We start from the raw sequence: 26,495 nt of genomic DNA, 5'->3' as shown, positions 1-26,495 counted from the left end.
ACTCTCCAAGTACAGAAAGGCAAAACTTGGATGGGTTTAACAGTTGAAAGCAATTGAACCTGAACCTGGTCATGAAAAATGTGAACACTGCATTAAAGAGAGGGAAAAACCTTTTCTCTTTTCCATTACAGACACTGCACAGCCTTGAATTGGAAGCTTTACGCCTAAGCTTAAATAATATGCACACCTCGCAGCTTGAGCTTACACAGTCTAACTTGAGGAAAGAAAAGGAGATTGCCCTTGTGGAACTACGGGAGATGCTCAATGATAAGCGTGCTCAAGAGGTAGCGATTCTGCAAAGCCGCCACCAGCTGGAGTGGGAGAAGATTAAAGAACAGTGTCTGAAGGAAAAAGAAGACCTGGAGTCCAAGTATCAGCAAGAACTAGGTATTAGAATTTGGGAATAATGGACCAGAAATTGAAACCCCAGCAGTGTTTTTCTTTCTCCACAGGTTCCTGTGTTGCTGTAGGCTGGTGTTGCCTTGGACAGGGACAGCAGCTAGACTGGCATGTGCAAGAGTGCATGTCTTATATGCAAAAATTAAGTTGTCTAGACCTTAGTTGAATTTCTTTTCAACTGTATGGGTGTTTTGCTGCTACTTGTGTAGCTATTTTGCACTATACTAAAGTATTGCTTTCAGGAGGCATTAGACAGAGCTCTTGTAAAGAATTTAGTTGGTGCAAAGAGCAGAGCTCTTATCCCTCATGTTTCTTAAGTGGTTTTGTTGCCCTGAGTCAGCACAGACCACTGTTGTGTTTGGGACAAGACACAGAAATGCTTTCTGGCTTGACCACTTGGTGGTTTCAAGAGGAGGATAAAGGATTTGGAAAGGAACTGAAAGGCTCAGTGAGAACCTGCAGCTGGGTGTCCTTTGAGATGTGTTTGATATAGGATTGTATTTTGACATCAGCAAGTGGAAAGCTGCACTTGATAGCCCTGAAGTTCTTGGGGTTCTTGGCATTCTTTGGGATATTTGCCCCTTCCCAGATCAGGAGACCACTTCTGACCTCTATGGCAGAGCTTGAGGAATTTCTGGAGAAAGGTGAGGCTGGCAGCAATTCATTGGAGAAGTATAGGAACCATTCCTTTAGTTGTCATTCCTTGAGAGGAAGAAAGTGTTTTAGGGCTGTGTCTTTTTGACCCAAGAGTAGGAAACAATTGGTTACAACCAGTAATACAACGAACTGGTGGCACAATTGAATTTGGGAGCAGGAGGAGGTCTGGATGCAGATTTAACATCAATGCTGTTTACGTATGTTTTGGTGATGTAACTTAACATGAATGTAACCACTTCTGAGCACTTGAATATAGGGGCTGAGAAGGAGAATCTGGAATTGGATGGTAGACCTGATGGGGAGTTGTGAATATTGTTAGCTTGGGGCTAGAGGAAAGACATTTCTCTTCAGGGAGGCAATGACAGGGCATGACCCAAGTCACTTGAGTGCTGGACACTATCTTGTAATTTAGACGATGTTTCTTCCTCTACTGGACCATCATAATCTCTGAGTTCTCGTTTCCCACGGAAAGACTGAAAATAAGGTTGTAAATGAAGGCAACGGTGCTTTGGAGCTGTGAGAAGGGGACTGACAGGCTCTTGCAGATCAAGGAAGGTGCTGAAGGAGAAGTTGGAATGAATCTGGGGAGGAAGAAGCCATTGATGTTGGTGGTAATTGAGCAGATAACAGTGTTTATCTTGCACTCTGTTTCCTGGGTGGTTTTAGAAGAAATTTGAAGAAAGTTTCCTAATTGCTGCTGGTGCCGCCTGCTCCTCTTTTGCTATGTCTCTGGAGATAGAGATGATTCTAGCACGTAACAGTGACGTGCAGTAAAATGCTAGCATCTAAGGTGACGTTGCTAGGCATTTTCATTTATATATTTAGGAATAAAAGCCTGGGGGGGACTTGGTGTTTTGTTTTGGGTAGATTTAAGTAGACTTTCCTTTGCTAATTAAGCTGACCTTAACCTTCAGAGTTGTCTTTGCAGTTGTAAGTATTAGATGCTTATTTTCTAAAATGAAAGTGAATTACTAAGATACAGCATAACATCAGGTTTGGACAGAACCCAGTACCTTACACTGCTGCATGCCTATCTATTCAAGTCCAGAGTTTCATACTGAAAATGGTAATCTCATCCATATTTCTACTTATCATTTAATAATATTTTATTTCACAGTTGATCAGAGAAAGAAAATAGAATTGGAAATGGAAGACACACATATCCAGGCAATAGAGGTACAAATTCTGTTCTTCATACCTGAAAATGTAGAACTTCTTTTACTAAACTAGAGCTGGTAGAAGTCCTGTGTCCACTACACATTTATTGTAGAGAACAAATAAAGGGTGGAGAAAAAAAGAAGTACTAATTTACTAAATGCATTTGATTTAATAATGCATATCTCGCTCTCTTAGGCTCTCAAAAGAGACTGGGAATTGGAGTCTGAAATGCATTTAAAAAGCACTTGTGAAGAGCTGTCTGAAAAACATCAGACTGAAATGATGGAACTGCAGAAAACTTTGGAAATGGAATTAGAAAATGTCAAAACAGAGCTGAGACATCTGTCTCTAGAGAAAGAACAGTCTAAAAGTAAGTTCCATGGTCTGGAAGTTTGTTTTTATTGAACAACAGCAAAGCTAACTGTTTTTAGAACCTGTATAAAAAGCAAATACAAGATATATCCTCGTACTCTTACTTAAAAACTGGGTTGATGGCATGAAACTGTCTGGAAAACAGGATGTAAATGAAAAACTGGTTAAAGCCTACTTAGCTGTGTTGCATTTTGGCTTCCACAGACTATGAGGTGGACTATGTGTTCCTTCAATCATATTAAGGGAGGTGCTGTTTTGCTGCCAGCTGAAAACCAGATTGGGCAACCACTGAATTGAGTTCCGCTTAATATCAATAGAAATGTTTTCTAACAAAAAAATTGTGTTTGAGTTATGACTAGTTAAGACTTGATGGAACAGTAACTTTTTGAAATACTGTTCTGGAAGTGATGTTTTTGAGACGACCATAATTGAGGTTTAACTTGAAAGGTGAAATCTGGATGAGTACCTTGCCAAGTACTTCTGTTTGTCTTTTGCTGAGGTGCAAGTAGGAGATAGGACTATGGAAAGATTGTGTAGGTCTCACAGTCTGACACTGTGAGATATAGTGGTTGAGGAGCACAACAGAGTCCGATTTGCTGTCAGTGACGGCATGAAAAGGAGCCATGAGGTGCAGAGTGCTATGAAGTGAAAAGAGACAGGGTTGCCTGGCCTCTGAGGTGCTATGCAGGTGAGAGACACGGGAGATAATACTCAAATAAATGGAAATGCAGTGTTAAAGGTCCCGGGTGAAGAGTGGCCTTTGTGACCTGCCATGGGCCGGTGGCTTTCACAGCATTTGGCCGCTCCGAGGACAGGTTCATAGGAACAGCTTGTTCTCCCCAGCTTGGACTGACTCTACTAGGGTTCTCTGAACCTATATCAGTAAAGTCTGTTCCATGAGGATAACATGCACCGCTTCCAGCTTCCTGTGACTGAAGTGCAGTCACTTGGTTGCAGATTCTTTCTGGGAAGGTCAAGATTTGTTGCCCAAAGAGGTAGGAGCAACTTCAGAGGGTTCAGAGAGCGCTCAGCACCAAGACAGAGTGTACTTGGCTTTCCTCATCCGTCCTGTTCATCTCTTCAACTGCCTGATGCTGAGTGTGGTTGTAGGAGGAATTCTGTGTTTGTAGACCATGAAGAAATGCTTGATTTCCTGTTCCGAGCACGTGTGCTTCTGTTTGGGTATGTTCGTGTATGCAGAGAGCAGACGTTCATTCTTCCAGGACTCCTGTTGGTTATTTCATGGCTGATAGTGTGGGATGATGCAGAGAACTAGGAAACACTGTGTGGAAATGTCTGGCTTTCAAATACTTGACTATTCAAGTATTTTTGTGTTTCTCTGTAAGCTGGCATCCTAGAGATAGGCATTTCTATCTCAGTTGCACAGCAGTTGTATACGTAACCAGCATGGTGGTATAACAGAACTCATTTTTAATTTTAGTAAAAGGTATAGAGTTGGAGAAGCAACACCAATTAGCCATTACAAAGTTACAAGAACAGCTGCAGACCGAACATCATAAACTCCTGGAAGATATGAGGGTGAAAAGCCAAGAAAAAGAGCAAAATCTTCAGAAGGAGGTAACTAAGATTTCTTTAGTAATTTCAAGTGGCTGATTGCTCTCTGTATAACAAAAACTAGACTATTTATATATCATTTGGGTGACTTGTTTGGATTTAGGGGTTTTATTGAAAAACAGAAATGCATCTTATGACACACATAAATACTCTGGGATATCCTATAGTGGTTAAAAATATTTTGAATGCAATTGCCTTTGTGCCTTTTGGTGCTGTTTCTTTCTCTGTATTTATATGCTTAATTTTCTGGTTCTTGCATTTTGTTTTTATCTAGTTAATACTTTATTTTTGCCAATGATGACAAATATGACACAAGGAGCAAATTCTCCTCTCTCGGGAGTGGGTCTAACAGTTAAACGCTGCTCAGTATCTCTGGTAACCTGGGTCAGGACCTGAGAGTCTGGTTGATACCAGGTGTTTACACGTATTTCTCACAGAACTGTCTGTCATGTATAAAACAAGCAATTAGAACAAAATTGTTTTAAAAAGGTTGTGGGTTTTTTGTTTTGTTTTAAACATGTCTGCTATAGCTGGAGAAGCTTCAGGTCACACACGAAGAACTCAAGGCTCAGTCACAAGAAGAAATCAGGCAGCTTTGGTCGCAGCTCGATAGTACCCGAGCGAATCGACAAGAGCTGAGCGGTAGGTTTAAAACCAACACATTTTATTTTTTGCCTCCTCTTTGTATAGAAGTACAAACTGTTGCCATAAAATACCTTTAATTGTGTACCAGAAGCACACAGGTAGGTCACAGAAGTGTCTTGGATGGCTAGTTGGTTCTGCAGCGTCAAAAAACATGGTATGGCTGTGGGGAAAAGCTCAGTCCTGTTGTTCTCCTTTCCCTTCACACTCTGTTCCTGCACCCTCTAAAAATCTTTAGTGAAAACCAAACATTTTTCATTGCCATGTCAGATTAAGTATAACATACTTAAAAAAACCTGAGAACATGCTGGTCAATGCAATGACACGCTCCTATTTTCCTCCAGTGTGGAAGTGGGTATGAATTAACTTGAGAAAACTGTTAATTGGAGGTACATAGTAAAGATCACCACTTAGTTTATGACTTTGACTGGTTTATTGTGGCTATGCTGCATATTCTTTTAATTGGATATAATTAAGAGATCAGTCTGCTTAAAAAAAACCAAAAAGCCAGAAGTATTTTAAAACTGCGTGATTAGGTTATATCTTGAGGTAGAAATGACTTTTTTCCCTTTCAGTTTTTAGGTGAATTAAATATAATGCTTTTTCTTTGGCACTCAAAATGGAGAGTCACCGTCTTCTGAAAGACTTTTAATTCTTAAATATAGAAAAGCCCTGATTTAAAGGTATCTCTGTATCAGATGATACTTCTGAAATCAGAATGAACAATAATGTTGTTTTCCTGTAAGGCTGAAAATCACCTCCTTTCCATAACTATGAAAAAAACCAGCAAATCCCCTAAACCTAAAACCTGGTGGATTTTTGTTTATTTGTTTGGTTTTGGTGAGTTTTTTTTATTAGTCTTATGTGTATCTGCATTAAACTATGAAAAAGTTTTAGTGCTTGAGAAAAAATAATGGCTGGCTGAAATCTGGCTTCATATGCTTTGGTACATCTTAAGATATCTGTTTCAAGGTTTAGGTGTGTTTAACAGACAACTTTACAGGGTGCTGATTGGGAATGACACATTTTTCGCTTGAAATGAAGTGGAACGTGTCTCAGAGGTGTGTGTGCAAACAGATGTATAATACATGAAAGAAGGAATTTTTGAAAATTAAAAAAGCTACAGGCCGTGATGTTAACAGTGTTCACACTATTGGGAGTGTAACATTAGGTGGCATTCTTTACCTCTGCTGGCGTAGCTGAAGCATATTACATGTGCCTTTTGTTTTAAATCAAATTTCATATTTGCTAAATAACTCTAAGAAGCTTTCGAAGTATAATAGGGCTTTGTGAGGGTGTGTTTTGTTGTTTTTTCGATCATAAATTGAGTAAGATTTTTATCCAGTCAGACGTTACCGTAACTTTTTCAGATCTCTGTTTTGCTGTTACACAATTATAGAAGATAGCACTTTGTAGTATTTTCTGGAATTCTTATTTTCTCTCTGTAGCTCTGATCTTTATTAACCTTTCAAATGTCTTTCCATGTTTCTAATCACTCATGTTCCCATTTTTTTGGACCCTTTCTGTTTCTTCTTCATCTTGCTTGAGATGGTGAGACCAGAACACAAGCCCACGGTCCAGGTGAGGATCTCTCTTTTGGCGTGCAAGATCTGAAAGGTGTTTGTTTTACTCTGCTTTTCTTCACTGGCGTGATCATTTGTCAGTGTGTCCACATTGGTTTGAGGGCTCATGGTGGATTCAAAACACAGCAGCTGGTCAAAGGGGTTGCTGCTCTGATGTTAAGAGCAATGTGCCTGTTCAAAACTGCTCCACGCTTTTCTGAGTTAGTTTTGTGCCAGCAGACTTGGCTGGTTGGGCAAAACCAGATGGGACATCCCTTGCCTGTCCCATTGCTGTTGTTACTCGTCCCTGCTTGTCACTTGATTCCTCTGGTCCCCGCGCTTGGCAGCTGCTCCCTATGGGACAGGCTTGAGCTGCATACTTACTGCTTTTCTTTCTGTCTGCATGTTCGTTGTGAGAATTTTTCAGGCCAAGTGTGCATTTTCTGGTTTGCTCACATAAAATCTGACTGTGACAATCAGCCGTGTTGCTTCCTGGGTGGCATCCTCTGTTTCCATAAACTTTTCTGAAATTTCGCTTCTTGTACAGCATAAGCAAATGCTTTTCTCTGCGTTTTTTCTTCTTGAAATGCAGTTCCATCTTCAGTTGGTTCTGTGGGTGTTCAGCTGATTTCAGTCATCTGGGAAATATTTTCAATCCTCTCATGATTTTTGTCCTACTTTTCCTACCTTTTCACTTCCTGATATATTACTGCTTTAATACAGAATGTGGGGAGGAAAGTGCTCAAAAAGTTCATTAATACACTGCAATGCTGCCCATTGCCCTCACTCCCTGAAAGGAGAGTAGTTTGCTAAACAAACCTTGATTCCAGTTTACTACTGCATTCTATTTGTTGTTGGATGGTTCTTTTTAATTCAATAATTTAGCCACTACTTGAGCTAATGATGGGTAATCACTAAAGTAATCCAGAATTTTGCTTTTTCTTCCTTGTGATTTTGTTTTCCTGCATAGTTGTTTTTGTTTGTTGGGTAGCTTTCCCTGGAGCAAATTAAACGTTCTTGACTAAATTATTGCTTCTGGTTGACGACACAAGCAGATGTGACACTTCTGATTTTCGTCACGAGGATGGTTTCCCTGAACGCAGTATAAACGGAGAACATTGTTTTCCTGCCTCGTGAGGAAGGAATGTTTCATCTTGCACAAGTTCATTTTCTTATGTAGCTTGTGGGGTGACATTTTACTGCTACAACAACTAAGATATGTCTGATCGTCACAGAATGACTTAGCCTAAAGATACGTACTTCTGAGCACGTGTGTTGCTTTTGCCTCCATTCCAGAGCTAAAAGAGCAGCTCCTGGCTCGCGCGTCACGGGTGGAAGAAATAGAGCGTTTAAAACAAGAATTTGAACAGCAGCGTCAGCAAAGGAAAAGTGAGCATGAAACCGAATTGGAACAACTGAGACTTTATTTCGAAAATAAGTTAAGAGTTGCTGAAGAAAACTACAGGGAAGAATTGACTTTGCTGCATCAGAGACTGCAAGAACTGAAGGAATATTCACTGTCAGAGCTGGAAGTGAGTCAAGAACAAGCAGGGGACATCAGGTGATCTATTCTTTTTCTTTTTATCTCATATTATGACAGCAGGCTTCATCTTTTATATGAAAAAAATAATATGGGTGTTAGCAACTAAATATATTAGAATTGGGTATTAGGTGATCTGTGCTTAGAAACATGGTGATGGAAGTCATGAGTGCAGTTGTTATAGTTGCTCTGTGCCTTCTTTCAGAACTACATTCTAAGTCAGCAAGTTAATTTAAACTTAATTTGTAACATATAGTACAATCTTAAACTTTTAAACCCTTTTCTCAGTTCTTCTGTCGCGGTTTTTGAAGAGACTGCTGAGAAGCAGAGAAGGGATGTGCTCCGTCAGCTACATCAACAGCTGGAACAACATCAGGTAGTACTCTGGATATAGTAAAATTCAACTCTTCATTACATGACCTGGATGAAAACTGACGTCTGATTGCCAGCTCTTAGCAAAGACTCAATTAATTTGAGACATTTATTAAGGCGTCATTATTTTTGCCAAGTATTTTGTAAATTAGCAACTTTAAATAGTTCTCAAACTAGCAGAGCAGATGAAACAAGCTATTCTGTAATTGTGTGTCCTCTGGTTGGGTTATTCTTTGCCTATTAAGAAGCTCTGCCACAGAAGTGCAGAATTCATGGTGTTTCTCTTCTCCGTAGCTTCTGTAGTAATTGTGCCTTTATTTCTGTCTCTTCTTCTTTTCAAGTGGAGATGCTACTTTGGTCCCTCTATTTATGCACCTATCTGCATGTACCTTCTTGTGATTTAAGATCTTTACTACTTTGCTCAACTCATTTGGAGTTGACTAAGAGTTTCAAAAGGAATTTCCCTTTTATTTTAACTTGTTGCTTTTTATAATTTAAAAAATAAAAATCTAGTTTTTTAGTGAGGGAATGACAAGCGGATGACGTACACAAGAGAGCACGAGCTCAATATCATTAGTAAGTCACACAAAAACCATATGAGTTATAAATGAGAAATGCATATGTTGTACCTTTTTTTTCTTGCTGCTATTTATTAACTAGCTGGGTACGAAACTGCATTCATAGGTCATTTCTTTAAGTTCTGTGACGTGTAGAGGGGGTCTCTTCAGCACTGACTCAATAATTTCTCTACTCAGGTGTGTGTGGGACTTCCCCTTCTATTATGTTGTCACACAGGTCCTGAAACTCAGATCTGCCTTGTGGCATGGTTTCACACCATATATACTATATATATATATATATATATATATGTAACTATATATATATTTTTTTATTATTATTTTTTTTTTACTCAAAAGGTTCTAATATACATTTTTTTTTTGAAACTACTTTGTTCTTATCCTGTTTCTCTATTCAGAATATGTTAAGACAGCACTTAAGGACATGGTTTAGTGGTGGACTTGGTAGTATTAGGTTAACAGTTGGACTTGATGATCTTAAAGGTCTTTTCTAAGCTAAATGATTCTCTGATTCTACTTGGAGGGGCTCTGCCACTCTAGTAGCAGATGGAGCAAAAGCAGCAGAGTTTTTGGAAACCAGATATTTACGTGTCAAGCAGGTGCATTATAGTGCAATTCATGTAGTGCTCTCATTAAAAGATTCTCAGTGTGGTTTCTTCAAAGCTGAAAATGTCTTTCTAACCTGTTTCTTATGTAGGAAGAACTTGCCTGTTTGCAGGTAGAACTTAAAGAAAAACACAGACATGAGCTGGAGTCCTTAAAGTCTTCCCTTGCACTGCAATATAAGGAGGACCTGATGATCATGAAGATGGATCTCTCAGACAAATATGTAACAGAGATTGAGGAAATGAAAAGAAAACATTGTTTAGAACTTGAGCAGCTCCGTGCCCAACTTTCAGAAGAACATATTAGAGGTAAGATGATCTGACACACTGGGAAGTAGATTGGTAAGCTCGTGTGGCTTATATTTTTCTTTAAATATTTAAAGGCTTATCTGAAGAATTTTTCAATTTATTATTAGTTTAAACTATAGGGAATACTTAATACATGTTAATCTCTGGGATTGAGCACTTTGGTTTTTGACTTCTATGGGCATGTTGAGTTGCACTTCTGAAGATGTGGTAACCTGAAGTTGATTATTATGTATTAAAACCTACTACAACTGTGGATCAGTTACTAAAAGAAGTTGATCAGGTTTCCGTTCTTGATGCCTAGAAAGGCATTGTCAGTTCCTGAACTGATATTGATTTGAAAATTTCTTAGTGTTGTCTGTCAGCTATGTTAAATGTCTTTTGTATTTGCATGAAACAGATCAATTCTCCTGCTATTCCACAGAGTAGAACCACCTCTTCTCTGTGTTCTATGACTCTTTTACCTGTCATACTGTTGTAGGTTTGATATAGTGCTCTGCTCATTTAATGCTAATGTTTCTTTTTGCTCCTGTGTTTGCCAGCTGGTTGGCATACATCTTGGGACGAATTTTTTGAACAAAAAGTAAAGCATTTATAGGGAGCAGAATTTGTAATTGGTATCTTTTGTTGTCGCATTAATCTTAAAGTTCCTCTTATGGCTAAATTTAATGAGACTTTTTATGTGCTTATGGATTTGTGTAATTTCTTAACAGTTGCTGCTTTTCTTGCAATTGTAACTTATAGAACTTGTTCAATATGAAATGCATATATTGTTGAGGTGCAGGTAACGGATCCTGGCAGTTCTTGTGTCTGCAGTCTCTTTCTGGGATCACAGTATGATACACAAACGCTTGACTTACAGCAATGACTTACAGTTAGCTATATAACATGGATTTAACTATATTCCACTGTAAATAGTATGAGCTAAAGAGGAGAAAAACTTGCATAAATTTGCCATTACATTGTCCAAAAAGAAAGTCAATTGCTCTGGCTGTTGCTGATAGGAGGGAGGTCCTGCCAGAGGTTTCATGATCCTTCCCCTGTATTCTGTGCTGTTGACACGGATGCATTTCGAGGGTGGTGATAAAGCAGAACAGGGTAGAAAATAAACGTGATAAGAGATTCTCTATCTGTAGTTAGTATGGTTACAGATAAACTTGCACAGCTGACAATATTCAGCTTTATTTCTGTGCACAAATAGGAGCTATTAAAAGAAAATAAACTCCAGAACGTGTTTTCTTCATTTGCTTGGTTTTTCTTTTCAGAGATCACCAAACTGCGCCTACAGAGTGCTCAAGATGCAGCACGGCAAGTGGAAATGGAGGTGGCTGAGCGAGCGGCTGTGCTGGAGGAAGAGCACAAAGCCAAGCTGGCTGTCCTTCACTCTGAGAAACAGCGTATTGCAGAGCTTTTGGAAGAAATAAAGCATTTAAAGGAAGAGATTACTAAGCAGAAAGACTTTTCTGTGCAGAATGAAAAGCATCTGAAAGAGGAAATGGAGAAGGTAGCTTGTGTTTGCAGTATTGTTTTGTATAGAGTTGGGCAAGCTCAGATCTGTTGGAAAGGCCGAGGGAGATAGAAGCAGCACTTATCTTTATGTCTGGTTTAGTGGTAGTAGCTTCAGCTTACACACAAATATTGGAATATGAGATGGAAGTTCAGAGCAGTCTAGTATTAAATGCTTAGTTTCTCTGCAGATAAACTTCAAGAGCACAGTGTGGGAAGGCAGGTGCTTCAAGGGTTGATCCAATCCACCTTTTATAGTGATGTGGATCAGATATATGTATACCACTGCAATACAGACATGTGCGCAAGCTCCTCACCCGGAACGTCTCCCTGCAGCACATCATAGTGTCCTGGGGCAAAAGTAACACAGTGCATGTCCTTCATGTCATGTGGCAGTGGAGAATTTGGCACAGAGCACTGTGGCAGAGAGAAAATGCCCCTCTGCTGAGCAGATCCACTCTAATAAATTTCTGCTTTTGATGGGACTATCTTTTGAAGCAAATAACCAGAAATAATTTTTTCAGACCGTTTTTTGAGGGAAGAAGAAAGAACTGGACAACAGATTCCTGCTTTTGCTTTGGTGTAGGCTCTTCTATCTTCACTGTCAAAGTCTTAGGGTTGAGAGAATCATATCTGACTCCTTTCCTCTTACCTATTAAATCAGCTGCCCCATCTGAGGATAAACTTAGGTTGGATGTTAATTCGTTGTTTAGCTTGTTCCGATATTTGAATGGTTACGAGAATTAGGTGGATGAAGCTTCTAATTTCTCAAGCCCTCCTCTCCTCCCTTTTTAAAGACAAACAGGTGTGTGTCTCCTTTTCTAGACTTAAAAACTGGTGGAGAAGGACAGAGAAAACAATTGCAGACCTTTCATAGATAACATGGAGACTCATTTGAAGCTTGTACAGAATGTGGTGTTTGAAATGAGCCTGCCCCCCATGCAGATCCAATATCTGGAACTACAGATTTTGTTTACCCTCTGGTCTCTTGCTCTTACAGTGTGAACCCATTTCCTCGATTACCTCTGTATTGGTCCCCTGCAAACGTTTCATGGATTGTGTGTTAATCAAAATCTGGATTTTTTTGCCTTTTCTGTCTCTTCATTTAGCGTTTAGCATAGATGAATGCTTAAATGTTTGTTCAAAACAAACCTTCCAAGTGAAAGCTGAAGAATAGGCTTCATGCTGATGTTCCTGTGCGACCTCTTATTAGCTTTTGATTTTCTTTTAAGAGGTGACCCTATTGTTTCTTTAGTTTGCTATTTATTTGTTTACCTGCTTACCTCTAGTGTATTTTTAGAGGTGGGGTTTTTTTGTCTTTAGTCATTGAGCAATCATTCGATCCTTTGGCTTCTGTTTTTATGCTACATGCTTTTTATGTTTCTTTCATGCCACATAACTGTCCTTTTCATGGATGTGAACACTGCATATAAAATACCACTGGAACATATAAGGAGAGAAGTTCAAAGGAGATTTTTAATCACGCCCAATATAAAATATATAAGGTGCCCATAGCTTTCTAAGTGGAACCCCTGAAATTAAGAAAAGTGGCCCCAGGAGAAAACAACAAAAAGTACCGTGTTAATTCTAGAATGTTGCTGTAATTTTTTCTTATCTTCTTTATCCCAATTAATTCTTAATAGCGTGTTGAATTCAGGTACCTGTATATTGACATCCCAGTCCTACTTTATTTGGAAGGGTGACTTCACTGAAAGAATTAAATCTCTCCAAGGCCTTAAGTGCCTGAGAATCTTCACTTTACACACTTCAGTTTGGTTTTGGTGTTTTATGCACTTTTTTAATAACTGTGTACACAGGTAAAATATGAAATTGCTGAGGATCACAAGAATAAATTAAGGGAAGCCAGAGAAGAAGTGCAGAAAATAGAGAATATGTACAAAGAAAAAGAGAAGAAATGGAGATGTGAAAGTGAGGACCAGAGAAGCCAGGCAGAAGAGAAGTTATCACAGTTGCGTATAGAACTGCAAAACAGAGCTGAATGTGAGAAGCAGAATTTACAAAAGGAGTTTGAACTTCGTGAAGCTGAAATGAATCGGCTTCAAGATCACCAAGCTGCCAAAATTCTAGAATTGGAGAAGCTGGTAAAAGAGCAGCAAAACAACTTGCAGCAGCTGGAGGACAGCCTTGCGAGCACACGGGCTGCGCACAAGTCCCAGCAGCAATACGACAGTGACCTGCAGGCAGCCAGAGAGCTCATGGCAAAAGAAATGGAAAAGGCCACGCTTTGTCTGCAGGAAGAATGTGCGCTGAAACTTATGGAAGCACAAAACAAGTAAGTCCTGAGTATCCGAGCATTTTCACTTGCTAGTTCAGTCATTGTTATCGTTGCTTTTTCTTGCTTTAAACTTCACGAGTCATAGCAACGTAGGTTTATCGCTTGATGGCACCAGCTATTTTACACACGTAAAGCTTATTCTCCCATGGAACACTAATGCTGTCTGTTACGGTTTACTGTAGAATTTTGCTTCACGTAGATGCATTTAGTCTAGTCTAGCAAATCACACACAGTGCAGTCAAATTCTGCCTATTACAGTTAAGAATACAACACACTTGAAAATCATATTCTAGCCTTGGAGGAGGGGGAGTCTTACAGGTCCTGTAAATGGAAAAATTCTCTAAATATTTTCAAGTGTTTTCAAACAATTCAAATGAATTTGAGCAGGTTTTTTTTGTAGTGAGTGAAACTTGTGTTATCCACTGAATGCTGAGGTTGGTATGTTATTATTCAGTTCTGGTTATGCATGAAGGTTTTAACGGCTCAGTGTTTTCCTTCCCTTCCTACTTCTGTTGCTTTTAGCATATTAGAGGAAATAGTCCAATAACTACATGTTTGTATTTGCACGCATTGCTTCAAATTTATCCCTTCTTTCCTCCCACAAAATAGAACCAGATTGGGGAAATAATTCCAGTAGGAAAATGTTGAAAGCAGGTGTTTAGCCTTTAAATAACTAATAGCTTTTTAATTATTGATATCTGTATGGAAAATACTATAGTTAATGATTACAGTAAATTGCAGCATTTCAAATACTGAATCTTTGCATCAAGCCTTAAGCAGACCTCAGAGAGCCAAGGTGAGTGTGGAGGAGCCCTCAAATATCCCACATACACTTCAACAGTGGTTTTATGTCTCAGTCTTAACGAGATGATTGGAGAGATGTTTCTATGGCAGTTGTTTTTTTGCAGACGACACATTTGAGGTGTAGACAATGTCTATATAATGTCCTAGGTGCTCTCATATGGCAGTATTTTCTCAGAGAGACAGTGAACAATGTTTGGATCTTGCTGTGTATTAGTAATTTAATAGGGATGCAGGTCTACCTAGCAATAAACCAGGTAAGACCAAGTGACATTGCATAAACCTTTAATTATGTAGCTATGAAATAATCTTTGTGGCTTGCTTTCAATTAGTTCTGTATTTGAAACATAAAGTAAAATTTGTGGACGCTAAGTAAGGTCTACTTATTTTTCTCTGGTTTTTATTTATTATTTCAATCAAAACAAAACTGTGCCTTTTTGACAATATTCTCTTAACCTTCTTGTAAATAATACAGCTTTATGGAGGAGCACAAAGCCATGACTCAGAAGTTCACAACTGAGCAAGAGGTTCTTCTCCAAGAGCTGAAAAAGAAACACGTTGACGAGTTAGAACTCCAAAGTCAACAGTTACAGGAGAAGCATAAGCAGCAAATATTGTCTCTTACAGCCGAATTTCAGGCAAAGCACCAAGCTGAAATTGAGACACTTAAATCTGCACTAGAAAGTAAACATCAGGCTCAGCTTGAAGCTTGTGTTGCTGAACTACAGACAAAGCATCAGGCTCAAATTGATGAGCTGGAGGCTAAACACTTGTCAAATCTGGATTCCTTGGAGTCATCCTACCTGTCTGAAATTCAGAATATAAGAGATGAACACAGTCAGGCTCTTGAGAAGCTCCAGCTGCAGCACACAGAACAGCTCTGTGAAAAGGAGAAAATGAACCAAGCGCGCTTGGTTCAGGAGGTAGAGATGTTGAAATTAAAGCATGCTGAAGAACTTCAGCTTTCCCAAAATAATTTGAAAATCGAACTAGCTACTGTTCATATGGAAAAACTTAAAGCCATGGCCGTTGAAGCTGAAGAAGCTCATAAGGTAAGTCAGAAAGAAAACTTGGCGTAGAAGGTGAAATTTAATGGTGCATTGTGTGGGATCACCTCTTCTTTTGTTCTTGGAGTGTATTTCTACAACCTCTGTTGTGCCAGCATTAGCACTTGTGTGTGGCCTTTATTGTGAGCTGGAATAGGAAACTGAAGCTGAAAATGAAATCCATCTGTCCCTTACCCCGAATGCTCAGACTAATGAGTTTTCCATCTCAGTGTGTGGATAAGGTACAAATTAAGTAAATATCTTTTAACATTGTGCCCCAGAGCTTCTTTGCCTGATGGTTACCGTGTAATTCTCCAGAAGCAATTAGAATAATGTAATTCTGTAAGTTCAATTATATCTCTAAGAATTTAAAGGTGGCACAGTGTGGAGGGGAAGGATAGAAAAAAGGTATCTCTGAAGGTCCCAGATGGGATTTTAGGAGCAAGTTGTGAGTGGGCCTTGTCTTAAAACATTTAACAGGGTTCTGTAGCTTTACTCTTGAATAGGGCAGAAGTGTGAGCTCTTTCAGAGTACAGAGGGATAAAAAGTGATCCCAAGACTCAAAGAGCTAAGAAGGCTTAGCTCAGTGCTAAAACTTCAGAGCCTTCTAGGGACACATGCACTGTTTTTCAGACTTGTCTCTCACTGTGCCCTCTTCACAAGATTATGATTATATGTCATTCCTGTGCCTGCAAAGGTGAAGAAAATGTCTTGTGGGGAGGAAAGTGGGTATTTTTCTTCAGTTTTATCATTGCTAACTAATATTTTCATTGTTCTTGAGTGTAAAGAACTTCAAAAAGAAAAAGTAGAAGATTGTGCTGATGGGGAGTGCTGTCACGGATAGAGGGAAAAGAAAGGGGTTCACAAAACTCTTACTAGATAGGAAAAATAACCCATTTCAATGATATAGAGAGCGTCTATATGGATGTGTGCTCACCATTCATGCAGCAATATTGTTCATGTTTACTTAAAAAGCTTTGATAAGGCAGGACATGTGCTTTACAAATAGGTTACAAAAATATTTGTACTTATTTATTTTTCTCCCCTTTTTAAATGAACGCCTCCACAGGATGATTTGAACACAGCTCTTCAGAATCAAAGGAGGTTGCTGGAAGAAGAAAAACGTCTGGCCCTGGATATATTACGTGAGGAAGTATTGCAAATGGAGGAAAAGCACAGAAAAGCGCTCCAAGAACTTCAGGATCTTCATGAGGCAGAAATTAAGAAACATAAGGAAGAATATTCCATGGAGCTGGAAAAAGAACTGGGGAAACTAAAAGCACAACATGAACATGAGCAAGAGGTCAGAATGTTGCTAATACCCAAACCAAAAATAATCCATACTTTAACATAAAGTAAATTCAGTTCTGTTAAGCTGAGAAGTAAGGCTGTATATTTAGATGCTTTGGGGATTTTAAGTAGTGCCAGTAGATAAGAAGAGACACAGTCAACATTTTTAAGCTTTGCTTTATCTGAAAGGACTTAAGAGGATTCATATATGTGTATTAGCCTGAATTTTTAAAAGTGAAATCCAGGTTTGCAGTGCTTGCTTTATTGGGGGAGGCGCTGGGAATGGGCTTGTGTTCTGTTGAGTTCCTGCCTTATTTAATTCAGAACTTCAAAGCTGCAATTTTGATAGAAAACTAATAGGTAATAAATTAGATCCTTAACCATTTGTAGAAAGTAACTGTTCACTTCAAGCTTTTGTAAGTGAACAACCTTGACTAAAATTGATTTCTTCTTTTCTTAGAGAGATTACCATAGGTAATACTTTTCCAAATATGTTTTCTCAGTGAGGTTTGGAGATTTTCCTGTCTGCCCTTAAAGCTTTACCATTTCTTCTTGTTGGGAATGTTTATGTGTAAGCTTGATTTTTGTCTGCTTTCATGGTGAAGGCTAAACAGTTAATCATTTACACTAAGTTCTCTTTAAACATTGAAATGGAATAAGATCTATTCATTGTTTATACAATCTGACTTCCATTGATGCAAGCAGCCAAAAGTGATTGAGACTTTGTACTTGTTTCTATTATGTATTACATTCAAATCTTAGGAGGAGTCACAAACAAAATGAGCTTTATCCAGCTATAACCAACGAACATCTATTAAAATAAACTTGCTTTTGCTTTTTCACTTACTAATTTGAAAATTGGATAGCGTGCCAAATAACTCCCTAGTCACTGCTGTATCTGTGCTATTTGGTGCACCTGGCAAAAAACACTTAGTTTGAGGAGATCTCCTGTGTTCCTGTGGACTGTCGGCTCTTGGAGCTGGTAGTGGTTTCCAGCTGGCTGGAGTGGGTTGCAAACTCTCTCTATTTTTGGAAGAATAGCTTGCCTAGGAAGATAGTTTTGTGGGAAGTTCTCATGATTATTCAGTTTTTAAGCCCTTCATCCTAGAAACAGTATTTATCACTATTCTGATGACTACAGTGACTCTTCTTGGGATAATAGGAAAAAAAAAACCCAACCAAACAAAAACACCCAAACCTTTCTCTGATATTTTTTATTGAGTTTTGTTGTATCTCATGGGATAATTGCATTAAATATAGATGCATAGCATTTAATCCCATTTGAACAAGATAGATTGCATCTTAACAAAATATGTTCCCCCTGTGTTTTTTCTGCCCCTCTTTCTTCCTTATTTCTTTAAATTTCACTGAGGCCAATGTCTGTTGGAAAGAGCAAGTAGGGAGCCTGACCTGATGGTCTCATGAATGCAGGAGATAGTTGGTACATGATGCTCTGTTGCTTCTTATCTATTTTTATCAACTTGCTTATTTTTTTCCTATAGACAGCAGCTATGTGTGGCCTTGAGGATTGGAGAGAACTATTGTGAAAATACTCTTAAGAATCTGGCTGAGCTTGGTTTGGTCTGGTTTTATTTTCTTCCTTTATTATAACATTATGGCTAAAATATTGATATTGCTTACTTGTCTGCAGATGTATGCTTCCGCATCGGCCTCTGAAGTGGAAACTGTGCGGACAGCTCTCCTGGCTCAATTTGAGGAGGCAAAATTGAAACAGCAGCTTCAGTTCCAGGAGGAGATTGAGCTGCTCAAGTGTCAGTCGGAGGTGCTGCTCGACCAGCAGATTGCACAGCTGAAGGTGGGGTCTGATGAAAATGAACAGCAGAGCATGCACTGGTAGCATGTTTTCCTAGAAAAGAACAATTCAGATACATTTTTGTTCTTCAGCCACAGGACTATAAGACAACAATCCAAATTAGACCTCTTCCTTGCTTGTACTACTTGCAGTTGCTGAAGTGGCTTCTGTCTGTCTCTGTCCCGACTTGTCCATCTGTTTTCTGTTCCTCATTGCTATCTCAGCAGTCTGAAAGGGCCCAGGTCTCAGTGAGCTCATTCATATAGTTCATTTACCTGCTTAACTATTTTTAAATCACAGTTTCAGCACAATGTTGTAAATAGGAGGTGTGTTAAATAGTTAAGTTACTGCTAGTTAATTTGAGAGGTAAGATACACATTCAAAGAAAAAGAAGAGAGGTGAAGGGGTTTGGTTGTAGGAGTTTTTTCAGTGTGTTTGTTTTTTTGTTGTCGTTGTTTTTCCTCTCTGTAAATCAAAGTACATGTGACTTATGCAGGATGAATTTGAAGCTGAAAAAAAGGCATTACTACATGACAAGCAGCAGATGTTGATGCAGGAGAGGGAGAAGGCACAGGCTGCTCACCAAAAGGAGCACGAGATGTTATCAGCCCAGCTGCAAGAAAAAGCAGCAATCATTACCCAGGTGCGTGGAACATGTATTAAACTTAGATTTCAAATGTGATTCTTGTGGTTGTGTTTTAGTACAGTTTCCTCACCGTTCTCAAAATGTGTATATACAGGCTGTGCATGTAGTTCTTCTGATCACTGTTTTTCAAGGTGGAGCGTATGATGGCCTCTGTCTCGTAGCTGGAGTCCTACAATAACATGGAAACAGAAACTGTGTACCAGTTTGAAAACTGGTCTTCAGCCATTTCTCATGGAGGCTAATGCTGCTTCCTACCAGAAAGTTGGATCTTTGCATTTTTGTTGGCTGTGTATTGATGCCATCTGTATCTATCACATTTTTTTGTCAAGAAAATAGTGATCTAGCAGCTTTTTTTAGACCAACTGACCTATACCCTGGAGGCAGTAAGACAGGCAAGTGGGATGTTTGGACCTGGAAGTGACAAAGATATTCTTTTGCTAAACAAAACAAAATTTTATGTTGCCTGTAAAGCAAATATCTAAGTTGAATTTAGGTTATCCAGAAAGCTTCAGAGAGAGGAGCAGCTTGAAAACGGTATTTGTTTTAATTAGGAAGTTTAAAACTGTCAAATTATCTTTTAACTATTAAAATCATAGCTGCGTGTTTTTGAAATAGAAGATAAAATGAAATAAAACATTGTCTTCTCTCACAATTCAGGAAGTTCTGCCAAAATGTAAATTTCGTGTATTAAACTGTTCTGTTAGGCCTTCAGTGGAAAAACTGGGAGTAGCACTAATAATTTCCCTATAGGGAGAAATGCCTTATTGTTTCCTGCTCTTCATTCAGGATTTAATGAAGGGTGAGAAAGCCGGCACAGCAGTAGAATGCTTTCTTTCCTTGCAGTTTCTTCCCAAATAGATATTTTGACTAATTTGTTAGCTTGCTTATGAAACCAAGTTTCTAGCAAAATAGTACTGATTTGTTTCGCAACAAAACCCAGGGATCAGGGGTGGTATATACGTATATATGTGAATGTATTTTTTTTTATATATATATATATATATACATGTATATATTTTTTTAATGGGATATATAAACTATAAATATTAGAAGACCTTTTTCTAGAAACTTGTTTTCAGGACTGATGACACTGGATCAGGTTGCTGTTCAGGTTTGTGTGCTACAGAGTCAGAATTTATGCTGGGACATTGCTTTGTGTCTTTCAGTCATAACAGTGAAAGCAAACTAAGAGCAAACTAAAGTACGACACAATGTTTTTATGAGATTTTTGTATTGCTTATATGCACTGAGTTTGAACGCAGGTGAGGCAGCTCACTAAAGCAAAATCAACATTAGAAAAGGAGAACTGAAGAAAAACTACCATTCGCTTGTAGTCTTTCTGCTGTCCTTCATTTCTAGTACTTGTAGAAGCAAATTTGTGTAAAGCAAACAATGATTGTGTGAATATATATGAAGCGATGTAGGGTAGGGTCATTGGGTGAAGTTTGTAGTTTAGGCAAAAGGATTGATTTTGTTGCATTGTTCGTGTATTTTCCACAGCTGGAAAATAAAGTGGAGTCTTTAAACCGTGAAATAGAGGAGACCAACTCTGAACTGGAGACGCTTCTTCAGCGGCGGGACAGAGAAAACCAGGAGGGAGGGAATCTGGTGGCCATGTTGAGATCCGATATTGAGCAGTCTAAGGATGAAAGGTTTGTACACCTTGGCTTACATAACGCTTAGTGGTCTTTGAATTCGCTCTCTCATCTTTAATAAAGTAGCTTACTGCTTTTCATAAAAACTAAAATGTTTTCATAGTTATAAATTGTCTCTTCTGCCAGAACACCCCTAGTCATTTTGATATTGCAGATACTATAGTAATAGATGTGTTCTCTCTACTGGTGCTTCCACAGATGTGGAAATCCAAAATGCTTGTGTATAAGTCTTTCCATCTAACTGTGGAGAAGGCAAGGGTGTTTTGCTGACCCTGCTCTGTGAAAAGGGCTTTGTTTTTTTTGTGGGTCATCTGAATCATCTTCTCTGATAACTGTTCAACTCTGGCAAGATATCCATTTTAGACTGTCAGGCTCTCACTAGGTTCAAAGTTCATTTCAAATAAAGTGCATGTAATTTTTCAAGTGTTTGGTATGTTCTTGTTCTAGGAAAAAACTGCAGGAATCTTATGAGCATCTTATGAAATTGCTCATGGACTTGGTGAAGGCCACGATAGCTGTTGAGGACCTTATCTGTAGCAAGATTGGTCTTTGCCTTGATGACAGTCTGGCTTCTGGAGATTCTAGAGAAAGTCACAGTATTATGGAAGAAAAGGTATTCATGCAGTATTTCAAAGCCAAAGAAAAGCATCACCTAGGAAAAGGTGAGTATAGATCTGCATAACTGGATGTAGTCAATTCACATTCTTGAAAAACAGCATTTAAATTCCTTTTATAGAGATGAGGTTCAGAAAGGGGCTGTCTCTTGTTGCAGTGTTTTCTGTTTCCCTTTCAGAGTTGCTCCGCAGTTAAGATAGTTTCTGTCAGTGTTCTTTCATTTTAATTATTTTAATAGTGGAAATACTAAAATGTCACTGGAGAAGGCTGAACAAATTATAGAGCAGGAAAGATTAACTTGGTGAATGAGTTTCAGGCCCTAATGCATAGCACAATATTTCCAGATGTTGCACAAGACTCTCTTGATTTGTCAACACTGAGTTACTGATATCTACAAGTTTTCACCTTATAATACATCTTCAGGACCAACCAGTGTCACCATCTGATGTCAGTTGGTACCCGAGTGGTAGTTCTGTATCATCTTTGTGTTTTTAAATAGCTTCCTTGTTTTCAGTGAACGAGCTGCTTGATGAAACTCTCACAGAACGCAGCCAGTTGTCTCCAGCGACTTACGAGGGTCCTGAGTTGAGCCAGTACTTATGCGAAAGTATTTTTGCAAAGCCGGAACTGGCGTGTGAAAATGAAGAAATGATACTGAGAACTGGTCATCGTTTGCGCGCTGCAGTGGAGAGGCTTCTGGACCTGGTCACAGAATCAACTAAACAAGTAAAACTTTTAAATCACGATAATGATACATCTATACAGAAAGTGTGAAATCTGTTTTAAGGCTTGTGTATTTAGCACCCTGTAGGACTGGCTACTAAAAAGAAACAGATTTTGGCTGAATACACAGTGAGTTACCAGTATAGGGAGGCATCTGCATCTGCGACTCCTTACAGTGAAGGTTTTGCCCTTATTTTATTGTTTCTTATAAATGAGACTTTAACAATTTTTTTTCCTAGCAGATCCTGTAGGAAGGTTGTAAGTTGGTTGCCCTAAGCAGATTTAAATTAGGATTTTAGATGCATTTGGTAACTTTGAGAGAACAAGAGTTAGGGGTTTTCAAGGGGTTTTTTATTGTATTTCACATCAATGCTTCAACATTGATAAAGAGGTTCAAGAAAACTCAGCCCCATGTTAAAATGTTTTGGAAATATGCAGATAGCAGCAAGCAAACATCCTTGTAATTATCTATGGCTTAATTGTGATAAAAGGAGCTCAACTCAATATTATAAAAGAATGTGTTTCCATGCTGTTTTGCAGTGTCTAGACATTCAGCTTTGCAAAGAGAAGTTGTAAATGTGAGGTAGATGCCTGAGTACTGTAGACATTTACAGGACTGAATTCAGTGCTACAGTAATCAGTGTGTTGAGGAAATAAGCCCACATAGGAGTGCAAGATGCATAGTGTCAGAGAACTGGGGCCATACCTTGGAAACCTGATGATGTATTGACTTCACTGTTAGACATGCCTGGATCTCTTAAAGAATTTAGGTGCAAGGATGCTTTGAATTTCAAGTGGTTCAGGAAGTGTCAAGCTGAGAGTTTAGCCAACAGGGAGGAATCCCTTTTCATGCTCAGTAAAGAAACTTATGCTTAAGTAAGATTTGTGGCAAAAATGTAGGGATGTGAGTACAGGGAGTGACCAAAATGTCCAGGGGCTTTGGGCAAAGTCAACCTAGTACTAAAATGAAACTCCAAAATCTGGACCTTAATGCATAAATGTTTTAAAAAATTAAGAAGGTTTTTCTTTAAGTGTCTGTAGTTTTGTTACATTGCATGTGCATCCGAGACTTGACGCGAGGGGAAATTGTTTCCTTTTAGCTGGAGAAAATGCATGAAAACCATGCGCAGTTTGAAGAAGAATTCAGCCGCCGGAATCAGGAAACTGCCCAGGTGGTCAGTCAGCACCAAGAGCTTATCGAGTGCCTCAGCGAGGAAAGTGAGGCCAAGAATCAGCTGGCACTAGAGCTTCATAAAGCAGAGGGTAAGAAAATGAAACCAATAGGAAGAGATTTCTGTGGCATTTACTCATAGCTCATGGCTCCAAATCTCTGTGATATGCTTTTTGTGTCTTTTGTTGTTGATTCACCTGTCTATAATCCATTTTCTGCCTTTCAGATTACTGAATTACTTGAGGCTTGAGTCTTCTCTTGCAGATCTGCTGCTTAACTCTTCATTAGAATTGCATTTCCCTCGGGCAAGTGTGATAGTGCTTGGGCCTATATTTACACCATTAACTGCGTGTGAAAAATACCCTAACCTTTAAACCAGCAGTTTACATCCCTGCATGTCTAAACCTGGGAGCTTGGATTATTGAAAAGATAACTTCCTGGTGTAAATCAGCCCACCCGTCTCACTTTGAAGAGTTCAGCATGAACTAGAGCAATGTTTCATGGTAGTGCGGGCATAAATAGATTCTGTAAGAAGAGACACACTCAGACTGATCTCAGTGTTATCACAGACTGTGTATTGTCAGTCTAATTCCCCCTTGAAGATTACAACTTCAGGTCATCTTCTTTGTGCAAGAGAATCTTTGAGGGTTCCCTTGTCCTTAAAGTTGAGCTTCTCTCCCTAATCATGGCATCTGCTTTCCATTCCTCTTCTCAGTCACACTCTTGTAGGTTTATTTAGTCTTTCCAACATCCTGTTACCTTCCTTTCTCTGAATTGTTCTGGGATTTCTTGGGCTCTGAATCTAACACTTGATCCTACTTTTTGGAGATTGTGTTTCTTCGAACTTCAGCTGCCAGCAGAGGATGCGTCAGGCTGAGAGGTGATCACAGACCCTCAAGGCTTCACAATCCCCATATACATTCTGTATGTTTGGAGATGTTTTTTGACATTGCAGCTTCATAAAATCTGTTAGACTATATTAACTGGTACATTTTATTCCTTAAGATACTTCAGAAAGCCCAAGGTACAGTGTAAATTTAAGTCATCTTGCACATCTTCCTTTGTTTGCACAAAATTGTTTATTCATGTTTTCAAGCTGTTTTTTTTCCAATAGATGAGTTTGCCTACTGCTTTATTTGCCTTGTGACTTGGGATTTTAGGCATTATCGAAGGCTATGTTGCAGAAAAAGCTGCACTGGAAGAGGCATTGAATCTGAAAGAGGAATCTGAGCGTCGCCTTGTTGTGGAGCTGGAGAATATGCGTGAACGCTTCCAGGAGCTAACCCAGGAGCAAGCAATTCTCGGTGAGGAGCGGGTGTAACACTATTAGTGGAAAATGAAATTGTCTTCGCTCAGGGCACACAGCGATGTGCTTCAGCCTTTGCTTTGGTGACCCAGCGAGCAGCTCAGTCTGGTACAGAGGTCAGCAGGGTTGTCCCACAGAAGCAGAAATAAAATAAAGCAGCTGGTTCTTTGCTTATAAGAACTACTGTTAGTGAAGAGTACTGCTGTAGTCTTACGCTTAGTTAGAAATGGGAGGTGTCTGTGAAAATAAGAGGTGTGTATTAACTACAGGTTGTTAGTTGCAGCAGACAATTAGCACCTAGTTAGTAACTGAAATGCTGGTTGTTTAACACAGCAATCAAAGAGACTGCTTCCAGGATTAAAGAGAGAGCTTAATAATGATGGAAGCAATAAAATACTCCTGGAAGATTATTTGAATTATTAAATCATGAAAAAATTGTGATGATGATGTGTACTTAAGTTTCGTACATAAGCTTTTCCCCTGCTCCCCAGCCTTATCCTGTCAAAACACACACACATGATCAGTAAGGATGACTATGGAAAGATTTTAACAACCAAGCTCCAAGTCTTTTTAGGTTTTTAAAAGTACCTGGGTTGAAAAAGCTGAATGAGGTAGTGGTGTTGGAGAGGATAAGGTGAGGCAAGTATCTTAAACTTGTATGTAAAGAGTGGCTCACTGCAAGCCAAAGACACTGAAATACCAAACCAAACTCAGATAAGATGTTGTGTGACTTGTGCTATGCAGGAACTCAAGACTGTCTTATGCTTGAATCTGTGAATCATTTAAATAACATTATATAGTTTTGACTTCTTGATTTTGCAGCCTCAATTCTAGTATTTCTATTAGTGAATTTCTCTGTATCATCTTCCAGTAGAAATTTATCACTTGGGATCACTGCCTTTCCATTTCTGCTAGTGCCAACATTACGCTACCCTCAGCTATGTGACCATGATGCCACCTTCAGCTATGTCACATAGATCCTTACAGCCTGACCAGGCTACAGAACAGGTAGCTGTACATAATGTGTGCTTAGGTCAGAAATAAAGACAGCAAGAAACAGTTTTCTAGTGAATTTCTTCATTGTCAGTAGTAGAAGAATGTAAAGACTCTAGATTTCAGGATATCAACCCAAATTCTATAGGAGGGGTGTGTTTGACTGGACACAGTCTATATGTTATTATCTGTCCACTTCTTAGGAACCTCTGTTCTCAACTCCTGCCTGCTTTCAGTCCTGCTGTATCATTCTTCTGCAACTCGTCTGCTTCCCACCTCATCTTCTCTTCTTCTCTTTACCTTACTGCTCTTCTGACTCTTGACTCTACCATTGTCCTGCTCTTGTGGGCCACCATCCTTCTGTTCTGCACTCAACCTTTCAAATGTAGTGCAATCAAACTACTCATGTTGTACATAAAATCACAGAATGGTTTGGGTTGGAAGGAACCTTTAAAGGTCATCTAGTCCAACACTCTTGCAATGAGTAGGGACATCTTCACCTAGAATCTTTCAGTTGGAAGGAACCTTCAATGATCATCTAGTCCAACTGCTTGACCTTTTCCAGGCTGACCAACAGTTAAAGCATGTCATTAAGGGCATTGTCCAAATGCCTCTTAAATGTTGACAGGCTTGTGGCATCGACCACCTCTCTAGGAAGCCTATTCCAGTGTTTGGCCACTCTCTTGGTAGAGAAATGCTTCTTAGTGTCCACTCTGAACCTTCCCTGGTGCATCTTTGAACCATTCCCACGTGTCCTATCACTGGATACCAGGGACAAAAGATCAGCGTGTCCCTCTCTGCTTGCCCTCCCCAGGAAGCTCCAGAGAGCCACCAGCTCACCCCTCAGCCTCCTTTTCTCTAAACTGGA

General features: G+C 39.1%; 1 protein-coding gene across 1 annotated transcript in view; it reads left to right on the top strand.

Annotated features, from left to right (window-relative positions):
* Positions 1-26,495, top strand: part of PCNT (pericentrin) — an 86,161-nt gene that overhangs the window by 18,190 nt on the left and 41,476 nt on the right. The window contains exons 10-29 of the mRNA XM_080346363.1: positions 132-387; positions 2,174-2,232; positions 2,410-2,584; positions 4,028-4,164; positions 4,692-4,803; positions 6,352-6,384; positions 7,662-7,926; positions 8,194-8,281; positions 9,553-9,769; positions 11,032-11,270; positions 13,090-13,565; positions 14,845-15,421; positions 16,485-16,718; positions 18,357-18,521; positions 19,015-19,161; positions 20,665-20,816; positions 21,267-21,481; positions 21,949-22,160; positions 23,258-23,420; positions 24,489-24,632. Of these exons, the coding sequence (XP_080202489.1) occupies positions 132-387; positions 2,174-2,232; positions 2,410-2,584; positions 4,028-4,164; positions 4,692-4,803; positions 6,352-6,384; positions 7,662-7,926; positions 8,194-8,281; positions 9,553-9,769; positions 11,032-11,270; positions 13,090-13,565; positions 14,845-15,421; positions 16,485-16,718; positions 18,357-18,521; positions 19,015-19,161; positions 20,665-20,816; positions 21,267-21,481; positions 21,949-22,160; positions 23,258-23,420; positions 24,489-24,632 (4,066 nt within the window). The remainder of the gene's footprint in view (positions 1-131; positions 388-2,173; positions 2,233-2,409; positions 2,585-4,027; positions 4,165-4,691; positions 4,804-6,351; positions 6,385-7,661; positions 7,927-8,193; positions 8,282-9,552; positions 9,770-11,031; positions 11,271-13,089; positions 13,566-14,844; positions 15,422-16,484; positions 16,719-18,356; positions 18,522-19,014; positions 19,162-20,664; positions 20,817-21,266; positions 21,482-21,948; positions 22,161-23,257; positions 23,421-24,488; positions 24,633-26,495) is intronic.

This window comes from Nesoenas mayeri, assembly GCF_963082525.1.
Source record: "Nesoenas mayeri genome assembly, chromosome: 6".
NCBI lineage: Eukaryota > Metazoa > Chordata > Aves > Columbiformes > Columbidae > Nesoenas > Nesoenas mayeri.
This window is presented reverse-complemented; position numbering and strand designations above follow the sequence as displayed.